This window comes from Chrysochloris asiatica, unplaced genomic scaffold, assembly GCF_000296735.1.
Source record: "Chrysochloris asiatica unplaced genomic scaffold, ChrAsi1.0 scaffold00008, whole genome shotgun sequence".
Taxonomy (NCBI): domain Eukaryota; kingdom Metazoa; phylum Chordata; class Mammalia; order Afrosoricida; family Chrysochloridae; genus Chrysochloris; species Chrysochloris asiatica.
This window is the reverse complement of record NW_006408526.1, coordinates 30,936,773-30,960,849: the sequence shown is the minus strand read 5'-3', so window position 1 is coordinate 30,960,849 and position 24,077 is coordinate 30,936,773. Positions and strand designations below refer to the sequence as shown.

The 24,077-nt window shown below is 37.6% G+C and overlaps 1 protein-coding gene across 2 annotated transcripts in view; it reads right to left on the bottom strand.

Annotated features, from left to right (window-relative positions):
• Window positions 1-1,199: 1,199 nt before the first annotated feature.
• UBE4A (ubiquitination factor E4A) overlaps window positions 1,200-24,077 on the bottom strand; it is a 43,857-nt gene continuing 20,979 nt past the window's right edge. The window contains exons 3-20 of one of the 2 annotated variants that reach the window (XM_006833876.1): window positions 23,191-23,364; window positions 22,124-22,236; window positions 21,071-21,223; window positions 20,484-20,643; window positions 19,950-20,152; window positions 19,559-19,750; window positions 18,322-18,655; window positions 17,122-17,242; window positions 15,881-16,185; window positions 14,176-14,308; window positions 12,643-12,830; window positions 9,607-9,707; window positions 9,401-9,514; window positions 7,445-7,619; window positions 4,672-4,852; window positions 4,096-4,243; window positions 2,683-2,840; window positions 1,200-1,397 (exon numbers count right to left, since the gene is read on the bottom strand). In XM_006833876.1, coding sequence (XP_006833939.1) covers window positions 1,268-1,397; window positions 2,683-2,840; window positions 4,096-4,243; window positions 4,672-4,852; window positions 7,445-7,619; window positions 9,401-9,514; window positions 9,607-9,707; window positions 12,643-12,830; window positions 14,176-14,308; window positions 15,881-16,185; window positions 17,122-17,242; window positions 18,322-18,655; window positions 19,559-19,750; window positions 19,950-20,152; window positions 20,484-20,643; window positions 21,071-21,223; window positions 22,124-22,236; window positions 23,191-23,364 — 3,083 coding nt within the window. In that variant the 3' untranslated portion in view covers window positions 1,200-1,267. Of the gene's footprint in view, window positions 1,398-2,682; window positions 2,841-4,095; window positions 4,244-4,671; window positions 4,853-7,444; window positions 7,620-9,400; window positions 9,515-9,606; window positions 9,708-12,642; window positions 12,831-14,175; window positions 14,309-15,880; window positions 16,186-17,121; window positions 17,243-18,321; window positions 18,656-19,558; window positions 19,751-19,949; window positions 20,153-20,462; window positions 20,644-21,070; window positions 21,224-22,123; window positions 22,237-23,190; window positions 23,365-24,077 lie in introns of both variants that reach the window. The other variant, XM_006833875.1, reaches the window with a different exon arrangement.

Genomic DNA, 24,077 nt, shown 5'->3' with positions numbered 1-24,077 from the left:
ATGTTAAGCTGCACAATTGAGTAGGGAGCTCAAGTTCATTTGTAAAATTGGGGCCCATCTACCTACTTTGCTACACAGGACTAGGTGGATATTTAAAATGGCTTGCGGACAAGGTTGTGCCCAAATTTCTATGCTGTTAATTAAGTCGGGTCACAAACGCAAACAAATATTAACTATATACATTTTACAGTCTTGGAATTTTTATTTATCAATAATGTGGTGTTATCAGTAAACATGGTCACGCACTGTATATATTTATCAAGTAAGAGACACTATACAGTGGTACTCAGTTTACACAGAATATAAAAAAAGCATTTCACACATCTATATATATATACACATCTATATGTATATATATGTATATATATACTGAGCTATACTGTTGATATGTCTTAAGGTGACAGTTTTCATGGCTACAATATCTGTTGCTTAACTTTTTTATTCATGTCTAGTCCTTGCAGAATAACAGATCTTCATAGGAGAAAAAGGGTCCACCTCCTATTTTTTCTCTTACCCCAGCATTTTATTTTATTAAAGTGTCAAAACTTCAAGTGTGTCCTCATAAAAACACTGTAGGGTTAATTTTTCAATAGTGACAACCCCAAAGGAGAGTGTGTGTCTGAGATAGTACCTTTCAGTTACAAGATAACACAAAAATTAAGAGCTACCAATAAAAATTGCCTAAGATTCCTTACTCTTACATCTTATTAAAAAATCTATACAAACATCAGCGTATCTGCTTTCATGTGAAAAGTTATTCTGTAACATTATAGAACTGTCTGAAAGGAAATGGCTGATATCCAATTCATGAAGACTAACAAATACCTGAAGAACACAAGTCTTTCTTATGGTATCAGTTATCACTATAGCATGTAACATCATACACTTAAAAGCAGTGCTCACCAAAAATGTTTGAACAGCAACTTCCAAGAGAAATGGTAAGGTGGAAGAAACTTTTAGTATCTGAATTTAGTATAAGATTAGTTTTATGGTAGGGAAAGGGGAGAAGAAGCAATAGGAAAAGAGAACAAAGGATAAAAATTAGTGATGATTTCTAAACATGGTGATACTAAAAATAAGTGTTATTTTCTGCAAGCCAAGGGAGCATTGTAAAGTTTTTAGAAATATTATCATAATTTGAGCAAGAGGAGTTTTTCAATTTACTAAGACCAACAAAAATAAGGAACAGAATCAGAAAGAGAGTTATCACAATTAACCATTGATCTACACTCTGGGGTTGGTTTTTGGTTTGTTTAGTTCACAGTATTTATTCAAGTTGCTCCTTTTGTTGCTGTTTCCTCTCAGCAAGCCACCGCTGGATTTTCTCTTTTAGTTCTGTGTTTGGCCGGATCTGGTCCATGGTGAGGGGACTACGGTTAAAGGGATCTGTTTGGTCACTGGGACAAAGATAGAAGGGGAAGTTGAATTATTTCCATGAATTTCAAAAGCATAAGACAAAAGTACATATTCTCACTTGACTGAGACTGAAGCTAGAGGGACTAGTGCATTATAACTGAGCTGAGTGTTGATTTGGGGCTTGAAAGAACCAAAGAGAGAAAGAGTGATTCAGGAGGTTTATTTTCTGTTTTAAATACAAATTACCTAGCTACTTTGCCTCTCTGTCTCTTAAAGTTGATCTCAACATTGCCATTCAGGTATTTGACTATAGTGGCTTAAAAAATACTATCCTTCTGCAACAACCCTTTTAGGTTGTCCTTAGGCACAGAGACCTTGTACACTCATGTCAGCATCAAGAGCCATTTGTGGTTTTGAAAGTAACAAATTCTTGAAACAATTTTAGATATATGAATTATAATGGATGCCCTTACAAAATATAAAGGATTAAGTCTTATCAATGGACACTTAATTTAGCTAGCTGATTGCTATTACTATCTGGAAGGAGCCTGGTGGTGCAGCTAACAACAAGGCTGGCAGTTTGAACCCACCCCTAGCTTTATGGGAGAAAGACATTGGCAACCTACTTCCATGAAGATGACAGCCTTGGATGCCCTTTGGGGCACTTGTCTACCCTGTCCTACAGGATTACTATGAGTTAAAACTGATGGCAACAGGTTTGTTTGTTTTTTTTTTTTTTTTTTGGAGGAAGATCATAAAGTTACTTTAAGAGCCTCTGTAATCCTTTCATTTTGAGGTCACCATAAAATATACATTTTCACGGGTACTTTAGAAGAATAGCATATCCTTAAATTTGGGCCAACTTATATAAATAGGCAGATTCTCTCAATACTCATTTCTACCTAATGATGCACTTTAAAATGTTAAAGATGTCAAATAAGTAGCTAATAAGATATCATTTGTTACTTCAGTCTTCTCTCTTCTGTAGGTATCCAGGACAGACTGGGCAGTGTGCGGAAATTTCATGTTCCCTACCACTGAGTAGAACCACAGCAGAAAGATGTGAGTTAACCTATAATGGTGAGGTTAGCGTAAAACTTGAAAAAGCAACAACAAAAAGACCAAAAAAACCCACAAAAAACCCCAAACAAACAAAAACCCAAAAAACTCCCAAACTTACTCTTTTGTATTTTAAGACACCAATGGTTAACTATATGGGGCATCTACTGGGTACATAGAATTGTACTAGGTTTATCTGGGGGGAAGAGATGATATGCAAACAGATAGACATTTGTGCTTCCAAGCTGTATTTGAGGACTGGCATACCTGAGCAAATGTCTGGCAATGGTGGACCGATCTACAGTGACTCTGGAGGATGGCAGCACCACAGGGTCAGACATCAGTGTGCTCATGATGGGATCCAGGAACTCATCACAGGCATCTGCGTATGTCTCCTCTTCCTGTTGTTGGAGGTCTGCAAGAGACTAAGAACAAAACACTTGGTATTAGGTGAAGCTGCAGTGCAGGTGAAGTCATTATACCTTAATCTCTGTTGTCAATAACCCTTGACATAAATAAACAACGACAAATTTCAGTTCTATTTTCTTAAAAACAAGCTAGATGGATATTGTAAGTGCAAATTTAGTGTTGAATCCCAATCCTGTAACCTTAACTTTGGCTCAGGGGTGAGCAGTCAAGACCTGAGATGGGTTTAAGTGTTAGCAGGAAAACAAGGGTAACACCAAACAACATCCTTCTCTGGACTGTTGAAACAGCCTTCTAACAACAGTCCTGTTATATTTACATATATAGAGGGTCATTCATGTAGTCTGTATATGAGAAGGAGTTTCTGATTTTAGGTACATAAGTCTCAACAGCAGCAAAATGCAACATATGGAAATAGGATTGTCAATTGTCACACATAATTCAGTACCAAATAGGAGTTTGTTGTTGTTATTAAGTGCCTTAGAGTCAGTTCTGACTCATAGTGACCCTGCACAGGGTTTCCAGGGAACAGCTGGTGAATTTGAACTACCGACCTTGTGGTTCAAACTGATTTTTCCCCACAATACCACACCAGAACTACTCAAATAGGTGTAGGAATTTAAAATTGCTTTCAACATATTATTCTTTCACAACTCCCATTTTCCTAGGTAAAGAGAAAGCCAAACTCAATAAATAACTTCATTGAAGGAGACTGAATCAAAAAGGAAGCTTTTTCATTAGACTTCTGTGCCATGATGTTTTTCTTCTCTATAACTGCTAATGGAGCACTGCCATACCCCAATCAAAGGGACTTAGTTGAATATAACACAGTATTTTCATCTTTAAACTATATTCATATTCAAATGTAATTCTGAGTTAAATATAGAAAGGAAAATTCAAAATCAATGACTAAAAGCTACCAATCTTAAATTCTATGATTAAGTTTTTCTGCCATAACAGAAACTGGAAATAGATTTTCAACCTACTGGTAACACTGTGCAGACACGTTTCCATAAAAACTGTCTTACATAAACTGTACATTCTTTTCTAGTAGTAGCCTCTTTAATAAATTTTCGTTCTCATCCTAATGTCAAATAGAGTAATAAGAATAGGGTAGTTCTAGTTACCAATTGATCAGGAAGAATCAATCTATAGAGTCCAAAGCAATCCTTTCCTGTCACTCCATCCTCTCCAAAACAGGGTTTCATGATATGATTTTTACTTAACTTATAAGTAAATTTTTCTCTTCCGTACCTTGATTCTTTCTGCCAAATTGCTGAAAGCCACAATCATATTTCCAGGCTTATTTATTTTCTTGAGCACTCGGACTGTCTGTGCAAAGAGAGTTGGGGAATAGGAACGTCCATCTTTGGGCACAGTGGCACAGAAGTTTTCCTCATCCCTGGAGGGTCAGCATTAGAAAGAAACTGTTATCAGAGGAAGGTTAAATGGGGAAGACAGCCAACAGACTGGGGAACAAGGTTCTCCATTAATTATAAGCCATGAATGCTCTTTGGATAAAAAAACTTGTCGTTTTCTAGGAAGGTCAAGTATCCTGTAACCTTTAAAAGAAAATTACTCTTTTCCTAAACAATGGTACAACTCGTAGTTTATCTTTGCACAAACCAAGGCAGAATGTTTGGAATTCCAAACAATATCCTACCGAGGTCTTAAAATTTCATTATAACACTAAAGATTCATCAACCAACTGTAAATGAACTTAAAAAAAAAAAAAAATTATTTCTACACGATTACCAAGTAGTCATTCTACTATCAAATCTGCAAAACATTAATAGCCCCTTTAGCTTGCCAAATTCCAATCTCATGTACCCAAGATTTAAGTAGATAGTACAGATATCTGAAACGAGCTGCTGTGGTTTGAAGTCAAATTCACTGAAGTCCTTGACTTTTAAGGCCCCCATCTTGGGGCCAACCAGGTGCTGCAGGAAGTAGTTCAGCATGGAGATAATGCGTTCAGCCAGGAAGGGGTGCACAAAGAGTGACTTGATCTCTGGAAAAAAAATATCAAAGTCTCTGAAAGTTCAATCTATTTAATAACCATCTACTTAAGCTTTAGTTTTACTTGGAGATGGCTGGAGACTATTTTTTAAATTACAGAAATAGTATAATTTCACTGCACTAATATTAGGAGTCCTGGGGTGGCACTGTAGGACAAGCAATGGACTGCTAATGGAAAGGCTGGTGGTTCAAACCTACCACTCCTCAGACACCCTATACAGGGTTGCTACCAGTAGGAACTGATTCGAAAGCACTTAACAACAGTCACCTAGAGATAAAACATTCTTAACATTTTATTACATACCATTCTAGCTTTTCTGTCCAGGTTTACATATATTCTCAAAACAAAATGGTCCTATTGTACATATAAGTTATTTTTTCCATTAACCACACCATAAATATTCTTCCATTTTATTAAGTATGTGCTGCTCAACACAGTAGCCACTGTTTGTTGCTTGTAAGTGTTGTTGAGTTGGTTCTGACTCATAGCGACCCTGTATAGATTCTGATGCTTTAAATATTTGTGGGAGCAGTAAGCTTTAGTGGGCTTGAACTGCTGACCTGGTGGTTTGAAGTCCAGTGCTTATGCTACAGAGCACCACCATACTCCCCACAGTAGCCACTGCTCTTGTTAAGTGCCATCAAGTTGGGTCTGACTCATAGCGACCCTGTATAGGGTTTCTGAGGAGCAGCTGGTGAATTTGAATTGCTGCCCTGGTGGTTCAAACTGACCTTATGGTCCAGTGCTTACCCTACAGCACCACACCAGGGCTCCCAGTAGCCACTAGACATGTTTAAATTTAAATTAATTAAAATAAAAGAAACAATTCGGTTCTTTAGCTGCATTACCCACACTTCAAGCGTTCAATAGCCACGGTTCAGATACAGAAACATTTCCATCATCAGAGGAAATTCTTTAGGATAGCACTCATTTACACCACCATTTTTTTTTTTTTTTCTTTTTTTCCCCTCTCTCCCTTTTTGTATATTGGCTTACACCATTCTTAATTGTCACACAGCTTTCCAGTTTATGGTTGAAATATAAATTATTTATTTAACACATCTTTAAAGATGGACATTTTGGTTGCTTAAATATTTTTGCTATTATAGCCATTTTACTTACTGATGAACTTCACTGGATGTACATCTTTGTATATTTGCTTTAGTACTTCCTTACAACAAATTCTTAAGAAATTGCTGAGTCTTAATTTTAAAATGGAATACTATGCAATATTGAAGAATGATGATGAATCTGGATGACCTAGAGGACATTATGCTAAGTGATAAGTGAAATGAGCCAATCACAGAAGGACAAATATTGTATGAGACCACTATTGTAAAAACTCAAGAAAAACTTTTTATACTAAAAGAAACATTCTTTGATGATTTCCAGGGGTGGGAGTGAAGGGAGGGTAATTTACTGGCTAGAGGGTTGTTGTTGTTAAGTGCTACTGAGTCGATTCTGACCCATAGTGACCCTGTATAGGGTTTCCAAGGAGCAGTTGGTGAGCTTGAACCACTGACCTTGCAGTTCAAACAACTTTGCAGTCTGATGCCTTAGCCTACAGCGCCACACCAGGCTAGAGGGTTGTTTTTTTGTTGTTATGTGCCATTGAGTCGGTTCTGACTCATAGCGACCCTGTACAGGGTTTCTGAGGCTGCAAATCTTTGCAGGAGCAGAAAGCCTCATATTTCTCCTGTGAACAGCTGGTAGTTTCGAACTGCTGACCGTGAGGTTAGCTGACCGATTCGTAACCACCACACTACCAGAGCTCCTTAAGCTAGAGGGTAAATACATGTTAACTCGCGATTTAACGGGGATGTGACGGGGAGGGCAATATATAAGAGGAGAAGGTAGGATTAAGTATGGTGAAGGCACAAGGAGGAACACAAGGGTTAAAGGAATAGAAGTAATTACTATTATACACAACCCAGAAACAACAGTGTTCTATGGGTAGATACACAGACAGATACAGAGGCTAAATGGGTATGGGAAGGAGTGGGAGTTTACCAAGATATATGAACGTTTGATAGAGGATATCTGCACATGGGTATATACCTTTGCTACAAACACACCTATGAATGAGGCTACTTTTAGGAATTTTCTGTAGTGCTTCTTTTGATAATTTCCCCCTCTCTATTTTTTTTTTTCCTTTTTAGATTTCCCAGATTGATATCCTTTCTTTTCTAATTTATATCTCTTGTTTATTTTGTTCTACTTTCACAGAAAACTTCCCTGAATTTACTTTCTAACCATTGTACTAAATTTTAATAATTCCTAAAGTTATATGTTCAATACCTAAGAGCTCTTAATTATTACTTGAGAATCCTTTTCATTGCTTTTTTTTAGTCTGTGGATGCTGTATCGTCTCTTTATTAATTGAAGTCAACCACAAATACAGACAATACATTATAAAGTTTAAAAAAAACAGAACATGTTTTTAACTATTTCATCTAGTGTTTCTGTTAGAGGATTTCCTCAAACACCTGGTGATTCTTGGTTGTCACTATTTCAGTTGGGATGATTTATTGAGTGAAGCAAATCTTTACCATTTCTTGGGAAAGTAGTGCTTTATGTCCTTACCTGATGTCAGAAAAGCAAGGGTACCAATTGTTTCATTGGACATGATGTTATGGAAACGTGCCAGCTGTCCAAACATCTGTAAGCCAGATTCTTTCTCTCGACGGGCTTCAGGAGTCAGACTATCCCATTCACCTCGGTCTTTCTCAATCTGTTGAATCTTTATCTTACTCAAATACTACAAAAACCAGAGGTATATTATGTCAGAGAACAAAGTGCAATTGAAGGAAGATGGCATTAAAAGGTCCTACTTAAAGGCCAGAAGTAGCTTAAGCACTGGACCACAAAGTTGGTTTGAACTGCAAGGCTGGTGGTTCAAAACCACCAGCTGCTCTCCTCGGCCACCCTATACAGCAGGGGTGGGAAACCTTTTTACTGTCAAAATTAGAATATAATTCGTAGGCCATACAAAATGATTAATTTAAAAATTAGCCTGCTGTATTTGGTCAAACATTTAAAATTAACTCACCCCAAATGTGATGGCTAGAACTGTGGTTGCCTTGGCAGGGCCAGACTAAATGGTTTCGGGATGGACATTCCCAATCTCTGCTATACACCTCTTGCTATGAGCTGGAATCTACCCAACAGCACTAACAACAACACTTAAAGGCCAACTTAGCAGGGAAAACAAGAGACCATATAAGAGGCATAAGCCTTTTTCAATTCAGAGCTGACTGAAGCTTAAAAATAAACTGTGGCATCATATGTATTTTATTTCACCCTGTGTAGAGTCATGGGTAATTCCTCTAGAAACAAAGTATATGAAATGGAAAAGAGAAATAGTACAATATCTAAAACCCAGGCAAAATAGGCACAATGAAAAAAGGATGAACCCTTGAATTTATAAAAACAAAATGCTTACCAAAACTCAAAATTCTATCAAATACACAAGATGTCTAGAAGAACTACAATAATTTAAAAACCCTGTATCTCTCAGTATTCTTGCTGTTGTAGTGAACAACTTGTTAAGTTTGTAGTCCAATGAAAACACCATCTGCTTCATTCTTTGTGTTACACAGCTCTTGCTTAAGAGAGTCTGTTTATAACAGCACCTGTTCTCGCTAAGAAAATCTATCTCACATCTTCAAGTGTAAGTTTATGGAAGGAAGCAGAGGATCAAACCTTTCTCCCAAAAGAGAATCTCGTGGCTCTCCAATAGATCACTGTCATGATTTACCCTCAACTCCCTTTGAGTTACTGTTCTGTCTTAGTCTCATCAGAGGAAGGGAAGGTTAGCATCCAAGGCATGGTTAAAGAAAGGCCCATTCATTGTGCTGAGTTTATACTTTGTAAAACCTGTGCTTTACAATATAGCTGAGGATTTGGGAGGCAGTATAAAGACGAAGTACAATGACAACTTGGGAGTCATTATATGGAAAAATAATCCAAAAACAGAATTGTTTTCAAGGAGTCATGTACAAATCTTTCAGGTGAGGATGATGTGTTAGATGGGAAAAGGTTGAAAGTCACTGACCAAAAGCAACATCTGATTTCCTTCTGTTGTACTGATTTGATTGACTAATTCGGTTATATATCTTAGTTGCTTCATTATACTTTCTTTTCAACTCTCTGTCAAAGTATCCATCCCAACTCATGAAGCTTGATCTTGGTCTCTAAGGTAACAATTATCTAGAACTGGAATGGCAACCTTAGTGGTACACTGTTGTTGCTGGTAAGGGCCGTCAAGACTCATAGTGATCCTGTATAGGGTTTCCAAGGAGCAGATGGTGGGTTTGAACCATCAACCTTGTGGTTAGCAGTCCAGTGCTTATCCTAAAGTACTACATCGGGACTACTACTTACAAATTTGGTGCTCAAAACTGGTACTAGGGACATAGAGATTGCTCTGTTATGATTGTTGCTGTTAAGTGCCATCGATTAGAAGGTTAAAAAAAAAAAGATACTGAGGATAATTTTATAATAAAAGAGTTAAACCAAAATTTTTAAAAATTTATTTACCTGTATGGCTTCATCCAGAAGGAAGATAGCATCATTCATTAGCAGGTTAAGAAAGCGGAGGAAAAGTGGGGGATTCATGGCTTCTAAATTCTTAGAGGCATAGTCAGCCAGATCCTGGAAGGCACAATCCAAGGAAAAACCATTATAGTACTGAACTACAATTCACTAGGGCTTACTTGAAAACTAGTTTCATCAAAAACCTTTACCTTAATGCTCTCCCGATAGCTTTCTGTCCCCCACATGTATCTTAAGATGGGATACATGGGACGGCGGTAATTAAACTTCTGTTCAAACTGATGAGGGTCTCCTACCATAAGGCAAGAGCAAAAACAAAACAAAACAAAAACCAGTAAAGTGGTATTATTAGACAGTTAAGAGCTTATGTTTATGTGTAGGCAATTTCTTTTATTTTGGATGTGTCAAGAATACAGGAAAAGCTACACTGGGAATTTCTAAAGCCCAAGAGTTGTGGCCAAGTGTCTGCTCATTTGTTTACTAACAGAACAAGAGGAAGACAGACACCATATATCTAGAAACATATATGGTGGTTGTCCCGACCCACAGCGATCCTGTATACAGTCTCCGAGGAGCAGCTGGTGAGTTCAAATGGCCAACCCTGCAGTTCAAATAGACCTTGTGGTTGAGTGCTTATCCTACAGTGCCATACCAGGACTCCAGATTGAGCATAATGGGGCACTAAGTCATCTCCACATCCTTCAGAGTTCACATCCCATCTGTATATTTAACTGGTATGTATATAGATTACTTTCATTTAAAATTTTTATTTGTCATTGTTAAGAACATACACAGCAGAACATAAACTACTTCTATATGTACTATTTAGTGGCAGTGATTATTCTTCAAATTGTGCAACCATTATCATCCTTTGAGTTGTTCCTCCCCCATTAACAACTTCACCACTCCCTAAGCTTTCTATCTCATCTTTTGAGTTGTTATTTTCAATTTGATCTCATATAAATAGCTCTTAAAAGTATAATGCTCAAGGCAGTTATTCTTTACTAATTAAGCTAAACAACTGTTTGGTTTTTAAGAAGACTTCAGGGGATATTTTTGGTTAAGGTTTAATAATGATCTCAGGACAACAGTTTTCAAAACGTTTTTGGCTTCAGGAAGTTTGGAATCTGAGAATTTAAAATTCTGTCCTACATATTCCTTCTTCTGATCAGGATTCTTCTATGGAATCTTTGTTCAAAATTTTTAGTAAAGGCAGCTGGGTCCCATTCAGCTCTTCTAGTCTCAGGGAAAAGAAGGCAATTATTCATGGAAGATATCACCAACATTTCCATATCCTCCTTCTATTCCTGATGCTTTCTCTGTTGCACCAGGTGAACAGAGACCAGTTGCGCTACAGATAGCCACTGGCAAACTTTTAAGATCTAGGCACTATGTAACAAACCAGCCAGGAGGTAAAAGAGAAGCACTAGATATGTTATTTGGCCAGTCAGATGCAGTATCCAATGAAACCATAACCCTAAACCTCCAAACCAATAAACCAAATTCCATGGATGCCCATAAGTAGCCTCAAGCAGCTACTTTTTATTGTCTATGTGCAGGTTCTGCATAAGCACAGTTAAGTGTACTGGAATTCCCATTCTTTGCAATTGTTATCCATGGTTTGTTATGATTCAGTTAAACATTTTCCTGGAATTCTCTGCTTTCAGCCAAGGTCCAGCTGATATCAGTAATGATATTTGCCATTCCACATCTTCTTCTTAATTTGGTTTGAATTTCTGGTAGTTCACTGTTGATGTACTATTTTTTAACTATCTTTAGGAAATTTTTACTGGTATGTGACATTGACATTGTTTGATAACCTGTGCATTCTGTTGGATCACCTTTCTTTAGATTAGGCACGAATATGGATGTCTTCCAAATTTTTTGGCATAGATGAACAAGCACCTCTAGCACGGTATCTGTTTGTGGAAGCATTTCAATTGGTATTCTGTCAATTCCTAGAGACTTGTTTTTCTCCAATGCCTTCTGTGTAGTTTGGACTTCTTTCTTGATCATATGTTACTTCCTGAGATGGCTGAATACTGACCAATTATTTTTTGTCAGTCTATGTATTCCTTTCATCTTGTTTTGATGCTTCCTGTATAGTTCAGTATTTTTCCCATAAATCCTTCAATATGGCCTACAGAATCCTTTGGAATAGTAACGTGAGGCTTGATTTTTTTCTTCTTTCAGCTTGAGCAATGATGACCGAGTTCTTCCCTTTTGGTTTTCTAACTCCAGATCTTTGCACTTTTCACTCTAATACTTGACTTTATCTTCTAGAGCCGCCCTTTGAAATTTTCTATTCAGCTCTTTTACTTCATTTTTTCCTTTTGCATTAGCTTCCTTATGTTCTAAAACAAGTTTCAGAGTCTCTTCTGACATCCCATTTTGGTCTTTTGTTTCTTTCCCCGTTTTTTTAAATGACCTTTTGCTTTCTTCATGTATAGTGTTCTTGATGTCATTTCACAACTCGTCTGGTCTCTCTCTGGTTGTTAAAATGTTGTCGTTATTGTTAAGGGCTGTGGAGTTGGTTCTGATTCACAACTCAGTAGAGTGTCTGAGGAGCAGCTGGTGGGTTTGACCTGTCAACCTTGTGATTAGCAGTCCAGTGGTTATTCCTACAGTGCCACACAAGAACGATGGTCATTAAAACAGTACTTAGGTAACTGTTTAATTATGTATATTAAATAAGTTGGCTGATATGGGATGCTGTTTACTCAGACATGGGGTCTTAGGATTGGATCCCAAAAGGCCAAGAGTTGAAGGGTTTTGCTGCTGGCGCATACTCTTAATCTAATAATGAGATTGTCACTAGTTAGTCTTGTTAAAAGACTCTCTCAGTCTCATTACCCACTATTCCATAATTTTGAGGCAGAAAAAAGTAAGTACCAGGTGTTACTTGATTAATCCAAGTATGAATTTAATCAAACAATAGAGCAAACTTGGTAAGAGAATATTAATCTTGGTTTTACTATTAGTTGTATGACATGTACAAATAATTTAACCTTTTTGGGCATCTGTATTCTCAAATGTAAGACAGGGGTAACAAAGTAAAACCTAGGTAGTGCCAAATTAAGGAGAATACAAAGAAAACACAGCACTTAGCATTAAGCCTGACATGTAGTAGGTATTTAATAACTGATGGCAGATGACATCTCTCTAACAATCAAAGAACACTGGTATTAGTTTCCTAGTTTTGAACTTGGGTGTCATGACTGCTTTACCTGTAAACTCAATGTCTACAAAGACTTTAATCAGAGCTTCTGCAAGCTGGGGTGCATGTGGAAAGTTGCAGAACACACGTTTCCGGTGGAATACACTAGATACCAAGGGATTTGGGGTCTGATCCAAGTGGGGCATCACTGCTTCCAACACCTCAGCAAGTTTGGCTCTTAGGTGGGGGTTCTTCATCCTGCAAAGAGTACAGAAAGGCAGCAAGCAAGATGATTAGGCAGAAAACTTACATCCCAACTTTATTAACTCTTGGTTTCTGTTTTTTAAAAAAAAATTTAACCTAAGGAGCTAAAACATGAAATACCACCATTACAAGGGGAAAGAAACAAAAAACAAAAAGGACCCACTTTTGCAGCTTTAAAATCATCAGTTTAGGGGGTGGGGGGGATACAGCAGGTAGAACACTTAACTCTTGACATGCCAGTTTACTGAATTTGAAGGTAGTATTAAAGTTCCCATTTAGTGCTTAGCCATTCTGTTGACTTATATAATATTATATTATTGCTTGCTATCCTCTGGCAGTTTCATCTGGGCTAAACTTGCCTTTCAAAACTCCCTGTGAGCAAGTACTAGCATATTATTCTTTATTACCCACAATGCATATCATGTAAGCCTAGTAATATAGGCAGTCCCCAGATTAGAAATGAATTCCCTTCCTAAGTCTGTCTTTACATCAAATTTGTACATAAGTCAATATTTAAGTATGACTCACATCCAACATCAGTTAAATGTTTCTCTTAGTGTATAATATACCTTTTCATGCATAAAAACATTTTCAGATACACTAAAATGTCTTTAACATAACAATACAGTAATAATAATAATAATAATGTTTTTTGGTTATCACAAACCTAAATGTTATGTACCTCGAATTTTTACTATAATTGGCTTTATAGGCGGCGTATTAACTATGGTTGTATGGATTTCTCTTTAGGCCTTAAGGATTGGCTTCTACTAGTCTTACTGACATGGTTCAGGAGAATAGTCTCTTCTTGGTGCTATGAATCTTCTCTTTCCTCAATCTTTGTGTCCTTTGGCCTCAGCACCAAAATTTTAGAGTAGCAATTCTACTGGTCACAGTATCTTCCTTTAGGAAAGAGGACTAGAAGCTATGAGTGAGAAGACTTGAGATCAGACATTTACCTAAATTTACTGTTCATCTAACTCAGAATTGCAAAAAGCTTTGTTATCTTCCAGTTATTAGATGATCATTAACACCTGATTGTTACCAGTAAGGTTTCTGGTATTCTGGTAAATATTTTAACCAGGTACTATCAGTGGAATTCCCATCAGGTACCTTATATGCAGGTTCAGATTCTCTGTGGGCAAAGTCCTTTGCTTATTATGCCTCTCAAGAGTGGGATTTCTGGCTACCCATAAGGATGGTCAGGTGATTCATTAATGCTAACATAACTTCTGAAGGCAACCCCTTATGATTCAGGTTGTTTATCTCTTGGTTTAGAAGTCTTCTTAATGTTTTGTAACTCTAAAACAGTGACAGAGGCAAGTTGCTAGCACTTCACCTTTCTATGCTTCCAGTGAAAATGGTTATAAAGTGAAGGACATGCTCCAGGGAATCTGCTGATGTCTCCAAGATGTCATCGGCAAAGCGGCGGAGAAAAATGAGGAAATCACCCAGGTTATCTGCAAAAAATTCTAAAAACAAAAGTTCACTGGAATTAACATCTATCTAGCTGAACTAAATACCATTTAGATTCCTTACGAATTGGGCTGTGATCCGCAAGGTCAGCAGTTCAAAACTACCAGCTGCTCCAGGGGAGAAAGATGAGGCTTTCTGCTCCCATAAAGATTTATAGCCTTGGAAACCCTGTACAGGGTCGCTATGAGTCAGAACCGACTCCATGGCAGACTGACCACCACCTTCACCCTACTGAATGGTGGTGAAAAACCCAAATGTCTTGTACGAACTAGAAATAGTGTTAAATCAATAAATGCTGATCAATGTCAGGCAATTTTCATTTCTATTCAAGTAAATATACGCAAGGTAAAGAAACAAAATGTCATTAACATAGTATACGACTAAGTCAGTCTAAGGAAGTATACATTTCCCCACTAACTCTCAAGATTATGTCATTAAGTGCTGTCTAGTCACTTCTGACTCATAGCCACTCTGTATAGGGTTTCCAAGGAGCTGCTGGGGAGCTCGAACCAATGACCTTGTGGTTCAAACTGACCTTTCAGTCCAGTGCTTTATCCCATAGCAACACACCAGGACTCTTAAGTCAAGGTTAGTTGTGGTTTAAACACTCTTTGGATGTACAAAGAATCCCTAATGAGGATATTACATTAGTTGATTATGGTAGCCAGCCTCCAGGAAGGTCCCCCCAGCAATGGCCTTTGTTACCTTATATTTTGTTTTATGTAGCCCTGCCCAATACTGTTCCAGGGTAGAAGATAATCCCTAGTGCGTACAGCAGAAGTGATGGTATGTCATTGCTGAGAGTAGGCTATAAAAACTTGCAGATTCTATTTTGGTCACTCATTCTAGAGGAAAACCAGATGCCATTTTTTGAGCAGTATTACAGAGAGGAAGCTGACCAATAGCCAGCAAGGAACTGAGGCTTGCCAAACAACAAACAGTTGAGCATGTAAGTGGATGCCTACAGTTGTTGCTGACAGTAACTGTTAGCTTCATGAGAGACCCTGAATCTGAATCAGCCAGCTAAGCTATCCCTGGGTTGCTGACCCACAGAAACTGTGTGATAAAACAACTACTAGTTGTTTTAATCTGCTATGTTTTGGAGGAATATGTTACACAGCAATAACCAACACAGTGATTAAGAACATAAAATCTGATTTGATGGATAATATCTGCTATCCTTCTTCCTCCCTCCCCCATAATCTCTCCCTTCTGGGTTAACCAACACGTGATAATTTTATTTCTAAAGAGAAACACAGGAAGTTAGGCAACTACATTTATAAGTTGAACAACAAACAGTATTAATGGTAAAAACTAACAACTCTGAAAACTATAACTTCATTTAATGCTTTGAAGACTATTTTGATATGCATAGCAATGGGGAGAAAGGCTGAAGTTTCTCCATTATGTTCATCAGTAGATATTATCTACAAGTTTGTGATTGATGTTTATCCAAAAACAGGAGAATAATAATTAGGAAAGGGTATTTTGAGGATTAAACTTTCAAAGTGACCCAGTTAAACTTAGGTGGCTATAAATAGGAAGTTCCCAGGGGAGAGCCTACTTACCTGGCACATAGGCCAAATTGCTGTAGCCATCTGGCAGAGGAAAAGTTAGCTCTATTGGCTGTGAGCCCTCATTGCCTATGGCCAGCTGGACCAGAAGAACAGCCATGGACACCTGCAAGTTTAGACAGTTTTGTAACATCTGAGGCTCAGTCATGGCAGTCTTGATAGAAAGATAAATGGTCATCAGTCGTTCAAACTGCTCACGGAGGTTGTCAGCAGCAGGGTTAGAACTTTGCTGAGCATCTCTCCAGGCAACCTGCAGCCGATGTAGATTTTGGTTGATTTTCACCATCTGATCATGCAACCTGCCTCCAAGAAAGCAAAAGAGATGTGGTCAGGGAAACTCATATATAGGGGCAGTTTAGCATAGACCATTCCAGAAAAACAAACCTTCATGTATTTGTTTTAAATTTCTCTTTCAGAATGAAGGGATTTACAACTGTTTTGACACAAAGGCATTCCAAGTTATTGACAGGACACAGGCATGTTATCAAGTATTTAACATAATTGAAGTCAATTACAAATAAGTTAGCAGTTGAAACGCACCATCCAAAGAACAGCACCTTGGCTGAGCATGGAATAGACTGGAACGGTACTAGGCAAAATAAATGACTATTAGGCAGTCAAGAATCCTTAACAGGATAGTTTTACATCACACTAATGCAATGAGGATATATGCAAATTCTCAAATCTTCACATGTCTAGAATCATCTTTACCTAAAGTACAGAGATATTTTGTGGTCCTATTGATTTCATTTGAATCCCTTATAAACATTTTCTTACTTTTGTCAATTATGCCTTTACCCTGTAGAATAGAGCTTTGTCTTTTTTTAAAAAAAAAAATTAAGTTGTAGTAAGTAATGACAATTCAACCGTAGAAAGTAAACTGTAAAGTTTAAATTATGTTGTCACCTGAGAAAGTGGAAAGCAATTCTACTTTCTCAGGTGACAATATAATTTACAAATTCACAGCTTTAGAGAAAAATACTATCCCTCTGTAACTTAAAGAAAGGCAAAATTGGAAACAAAAATTCAGAAACTGGAAACAAATCCATCATTTGAACAAAGAGGATTCATGTAAACACAAATAAACACATATACTTGTAATGTCCTCACCCTTTTTTTTTTTTTTAAATGTACTTTTCAAATAAAGTGAGAATATTATCTTTAAGATTTACTTTCAACTTTTAGGTTATGAACACAATTAAATACTTCTTTCCTAATGATGTCAGAAGAGTTACCTGTGAAATCCTAAGTACAAGGTGTACTCTGTAAGGACAAGGTTCTCTGTTACAAGGTTGTAGTTCTGAGGAAACTTCGGCTCCTGTACAGCTGGGATCAAGCAGGTTTCTTTGTCCAAACCTCAAGAAATTTAAGAAAGCAACAGTGAGTGGCTGGACAGGTGCCACAGATAGCTCGCTTGGTCTCCAGTCCCCTTACTCTGGTCAACTTCCATACTGCTACCCAGAATATGTTCTTAAAAACAGATCTTATCACATTACCTCCTTGTTTAAAAACATCTTTTGTCTTCTCACTGTCCACAGAAATAAAGTTAAATCTCTCTTGTATTTGATCATGAAATTATCAAAATTTAAAAGGAATGACAGTACTGTAATAGATGTGTTCTCATGACAGATAATGGATCATTTTATCTATTCTGTCCTTTTCTATATCTGAGATTATTTGCTTTTAAGCATGTATTAGTTTTATAATTAGAAGAACTCGCTAAAAAACTGGAGCCAAAATTAAGAGAGATCCATTCATTATGAGCGGTGGACTTACAAGTACTTTTATTTTCTTTTTTAACCTCATTGTATTGTCCAACTGTTCTACAACCCATCATTTTCCTTCCCAAACCAAATTTCCTGCCACTTTCCACACCCCTTCCTTTACCTGCCCCCTTAATCTAGCCACACTGAGCTCATTATTCCTCAATCAAGCTTTTCTATAGCTTTGTACCTTTACATTTATCATTTCTTCATGTAAAGGGATTCTTTCTCTTCTTTGCTGTGCAAAATGAAACTCCTGATTCAGAGTTCAGTTTGAGGATGTCCATAACCTCTAACTTTTGCAAGTGATTATTCACTTCTCCCATGTTCTCTGAGCTTAGCCCTACATCATAGTATGGTTATGTGTTCTCCTGGAGTCTCAGAATCAAAAAGGGACAGGACTGTGTTTTATTCATTTTTACAAAGAATGAGTGACAACCCAAAGCTGTCAAAATCTAGACGGAAATTTTCACTGAAGCACATCTATCTTTTTTGTTAGTTTAAAAAAAAAAAGTCTGCCTTTTTAAAATTTTAAATAGCTCTTCTCTGTCTTATCTTCTTTGAGACAAAGAGGTATCTTTGTGAAAAGGTGTGCAGTACTTTGGCTATCACACACACACACATACACACACACGCATACACACAATTTTGAGAAGTCCAGTTGCCCCCTACCTCTCATGTGTACATTTTTAATTTTTCGTTCTTCATCATTCAACTCCTTCAGGGCACAGTAAGTGGGATTAAAGGTGAGGAGCCGAGAGGATCTGGGTTTGCAAAATGGCTGGCATAGCTTCAGAAGAGCAGCACCCAGATTCAGAAAGAAGGCATCCGAGGCATACATTTGCAAGAAGATTTCTGGCATCTGATTGGCCCAAATCTTGGTGCGGCCTGCATTTGCATGCAAACAGTTTCCAAGCCAGGACAAGATACAGTGTTTGGTTTCTGGAGAGAGCTGGAGTAAGTTCTTCAGCATCTGGTAGATCTTTTCATGGAACTGAGCCATGAACTGTTTAACCAGAAAACACAACCACAGAATATTCCAGTTTCACAATCTAAATATTGTTTTACTCCCAATCTTTAGCAACTGGCAGTTTCCAAAACCATGCTTATCCTAATCATTCCCCTCACTCTTGCTGTGCCTTATCCCCAAGTTCAGACTTTTGATGAGCTGTCAAACTACAGATACAACTACAGAGCTTTAGATCAGGGGCTGGTAAACTTTTTTTTTTTTTTGGCAAAGGGCCAGATAATAGAAAGTTTCAGCTTTGCAGGCTACTTGGTCTCTGCAATGACTAAGTGACTATTCAACTCTATTGTCATAGTGTGAAATCAAGTCATAAACAACATATATAATAGAGTATAGCTATGTTCAATAAAACTTTATTTACAAAAACAGATGGCAGATTAGATTTGGTCATGCCTGTTGTTTGCCAGCCCTGAATTTAGAGTTGTGTTGAAGCTTTAACAAGCACAAGTTCAATTGTTCACTGCCTCATGCTGGCTAGACTGTTATTATAATTTATGTTAAGAAGCCTACTGAAGGTCACAGGTAGAGGGAGGTGAAGAAAAACAAAACAAAACAAAACCGGGCTTCTAGACTGGAGGTTAGTCAAAAGATTTTAGGACCTAAAATGATTATAAATAACTTGATGAGAAAATAAGGATTGAGGGCAAGTGGCAGTGCTCCAGCACCTGGTAAAGAGCTGCAGCAGCTTATCCTCAAAAGTCTAGTTTTATCCCCTGATCTAAGTGCAGACTAAAAAGAAGGCAATTTCTTTACATGATTGTGATAGAGTCACCCAGACCAATTTGCTTTTCTAAAGAGGTTCAAGCATCCTTATCTGCTTTCTGAAAGAAACTCTACTAAATCTAAGATCAGATCCTGGGATACCCCATAAAACAGTTCCACCTGATGGATGTTGGCCTCCTGTACTTTGATCTCCTGGGGACTGGAACGAGATGGATTCAGGAAGTAGCCATGATTTTCTACCACACCCGGAGTCTTTAGCAAGCAGGAGATACTCAGAATGACTCCCAGCAAGGTCTTCTGATACATCTGCCCATTGCTAGGGTCCTTGGGCTGAATGTATTCTACAAAAACCTGTAGGAGAAGACAAGTTCTATTTATTCTTCCATATGGTGAAACAAAGATGGTGAGATTAAGAGGGTCTCAAAGCGTTAAGTCTATATAATCATCAATAGAACTTTCCCTTATTGTATAGGTAATTTTACACCACCAAGACAGGGAAGCATGAAGTATAAAATCTTCATCTCAACTGAACAGCAGCTTTCAAACCTACCTTTGCTATGTCCTTTTGCCTAGTGAAATAGAGAAGAACATCTAGATATGCATACAGTAGGATCTGACAGAGCTCTAGATCTTTGATTCTACCCAATAAAATATCAAACACTGGAATCATGACTTCTGGAAATGTTCGAACTTCCTCATCCATTGTCAAGGCTTCAATGACCTCTTCCAGAAACTCAGTAACATCTTCAAAATCTGACAGACGGCAAATATGAAAAAAAGGAAGCAAAATAACTTTATATGCCTTTTACACAGTGGCTCTCTATTCTCCTGGTACTTTTGATTAATTCTACTGTGAAATTCTAATTTTCTAGCACCAATTAGTTGGATATAGCCTCATCAGAAATGGTACTTAACCCTTCTGCTTTAACTGGTACTACATTCCCAAGGCCAAGATCTAAGCACTCTCCCTTAATTTCTACCAGAATCATAAGTTTTAATGACTAAGGGTTTCTAATGCAATTAGAGGAATTTTTACACTCTACATCACAATGTTTAAGTTCACAGATCTTGCTTATGTACTCACGGGCTCCTTGGATGGCTTCTAACAGCAAATCTACCAGTTGCTCATGGATGTTTTGGTTAACATAGATCTCTGGAGTGAGGAGAACTGTTCGGGTATTGGACACAGTGAGGTTCCTGCATTGTACTGCAAAGGGTAGCAGGTTTTCTGGAACTTTGGTTATCTGGAAACACAATTAAAGAGAGGAAAGAGTCTAACTCTACAATCTGGAATAAGGGTGGAAACAGCAAATAGAATGGAACATGCACTGTATCCCCAAAAGACATTGTTCTCTGCAGATGCTTAAAAATTCAAGTGAGATTCATTCTTTGGCTTATAGGAATCACTGTGATCATGCTTAGCCTAATCTATTTTTTTCACTGCAGAGAAAATAGGCACAAGTTAACTGGAGAATCCTATTACTTGAGACAGCATATAAACCCAGAACAGGGAGACTAAAACTTTTGACGACAAACTAACAGTACTTCTGATTGCCAGTTCCAGATACACTAAGAAATATGTAATATTAATATATAAGGCACGGACACAACTCTGGCTTACATGTTAAAGGCATAAGAGAATATAATCTTCAACGGAAATTATTTCAATACCTCCTCCTTGGCTCTTTGGAAGCAGGAATAAAGATAACAAAAAATGTGCCTCTCCCCTGCATCTCGATCGGCAGAGAGATTCAATGTTGTAGAAGAAGTCATGCTAATCAAGTGGTTGCCTGGATCTTGAAGTAACAAGCGAGAAAAGAGGGCCTGTTGAGGAAAGCAAACAAAGTTAACCTTAAAACATTAAAATGTAAAAGATTATTTTGACACAGGTCATTTCTAGACACAAGCATTATCAGAATCATTGCTGCTGTTGTTAAGTACCGTTGAGTTGGTTCTGACTCACAGCAATCTTGTATAGTGGCTGGTGGGTTTGAAGTGCCAACCTTGAGGCTCAAACTGACCTTGTAGTCCAATGCATTATCCTACAACACCACACCAGTCTTAGATATAAAGGGTAAAAAGGGACTCAGTGTCTGACTATTTCAGAGAATACCTCTGCTCATAGAACATTAGAAAGTAACGGTTCACTAAATTAAGCCTTAACTGTCCAGCATATCACCTAACACACAGCAGGCTTAAAAGAATATTTGTTGAATGGTGTTGAGAATTAGTGACTACACTTACGTATACAGAATTGTTGACCTCATCCAAACTTATATAAACATAATTTAAATGTATAAAGTTAATGCAAGTTGTCAAGGGTCTTTCCTATCACATTTGAATTTCTTTAATGCTAATCAAGTGCCTACAAGGTACAAAGCATTTTCTTGACTTTGGAACAGATGACAAGTTCTTGCAAGAACATGAGTCTAGTAGGAGAGACAAAACAGGTCCATAAAAAATCCACTGCATAAGAGAAAGTGACAATTACCATAAGAGATGCACAGATTACTCTAGGGAAAACTCCTACCTGGAAAGGTTCTGTAAATGAAATGGCATTTTAACTGGATCGTAAAGAAGGGGTATATTTAGATACATGGTCAAGGTAGATGAGAAGATGCAAAAAATGACCACTGTATAAGAGATGGAAGCAAATGGGAATAGGAGTTCAGTGTTGTGGCCAAATTTTGCTGGGGGCACACATTAGGAACTTAAGAATGGTACCTGCTCAATGTTATTCATATCAAGCCAGTCTTGATCATCCAGGTCTACAGCCATTTCTTCCAAATACACACAACGGCTGGGGATACCATTCCCACTTTTTAAGCTTGGGTCACCTGGAAAAATGATTTTTTGGTTAAGGATAATGCTTCTGTCTTGTTCAGGAATCTTATCTTGGTAACACTTCTCTTGAACTCCAAGGTCTCAAGTAATACCAAAGTCATCCTTATACACAAAAGCAGCATCTAACAAGTTCTCTCTTTTTTCCCAGTCTTAGAACATGAACTCTTCTATAAACCAAACGTGGTGACATTTAAAGAGCAAATCCCAGTGATAAGATAACAGTGCTAACTTTGTGGTTTAACTACAAGATAAAGCACACAGAAAAAACATTGTATGACATCTCGAAGGACCTCAATTGAATGTTTAGTTGAACTAAACATTGGCTACCACCATTACTAAGGAGTTCTGGTAGTATAGTGGACTATGAGCTGGACTGCAAATTGCAATGTCAGCAATTGGACTCTATTAGTCGCTGTGCAGAATAAAGGTGAGGCTTCCTGTTCTCATAAAGATTTACAGCTTCAGAAACCCTATACAGGGTTACTACTGAGTCAGAGCTGACTAGATGGCATACAATCACCACCACCATTACTATTTCCACTCTAAGGTAGCAAAGGCAAATAGTTACATGGTCCAGTCAGTATCAATGAAAACTGATTTATAAAAGTTGGAATTACGTCTAAATATCTTTGTTGTTGTGCGCTGCTGAATTGGTTCCAACTCACAGTGACCCTGTATAAGGTTTCCAAGGCTGTAAATCTTTATGGGAGCAAAAAGTTTCACAGAAATAGTTGGTGGGTTTCAACTGCTAACCTTGCAGTTAACATGTTGTTCCAGTGCTTACCCTAAAGCACCACACCAGGACTCCAAATATCTTTTTTGGCTACACCAAAAGCTTCACTGAAACCTAAACTGTGATCTAAGGAGGACTGTGGAGTTAAGCTATTATAAGCAATAGGTTTCTGAGAGCAAGTGCCCAAGTACGAAAAGTAAAGTCTGTAACTCACTGTTGTCCAGAGTAATGAGGAAGATCCTTTGGATCATGTGATTGATGTTGAGTTGCTCACATATTTCTTGTTGTGAACGGAATGAGCGGCTAATCTCAGCCACAGAGTAATCAAATTCATCCAGGCTCTCTGACACACTATTATCGGAGTCATCCGGACTTGCTGGGGGTTCATCTGTTAGAAAATGTAAGCCATTAAAAATGTTATCTTTCTAGGAGGTTGGCTCGGGAAAGATGAAGGTAGTGGAAGACTGCAAGAGTTAAAGTGAACAGAGGTAAATACTGTTAACTGATGGTACATGAAAGGGATTGAGATTATTGTAATGATACAAAGTTTACGAATATGATTTGTTGAATGGGGGAACTGATGATCTGTTCTTTAACTTTCACTCAATTCATAATAAAAAGTTATCATATCCTCTTTAAGAGAGAACTATATGGCCTTGGTGATAGAACTGATGCTTGAGAACACACGATAGGATTCTGCAAAATCAATGATTTGTTCATTTCAAATACCTTCTTTAGACAGTGTAAGAGATGACTATACACATGGACCTCACCAGATGGAATACACAGAAACCAAATTTACTATATCTGTGGAAAGAGACAATGGAAAAGCTGCATATCATCAGTCAAAACAAGGCCAGGGACAGATTGTGGAACAGACCATCAATTACTCATATGCAAATTAAAAACTGAAGCTGAAGAAAATGAAAACAAATCCACAAGAGCCAAAATATGACCTTGAATATATCCCACCTGAATTTAGGGGTCATCTGAAGAACAAATTTGATACATTAAAAACTAAAGACCGAAGACCAGAAGAGTTGTGGGATGACATCAAGAACATCATACATGAAGAAAGCAAAAAGTCATTAAGAAGACAAG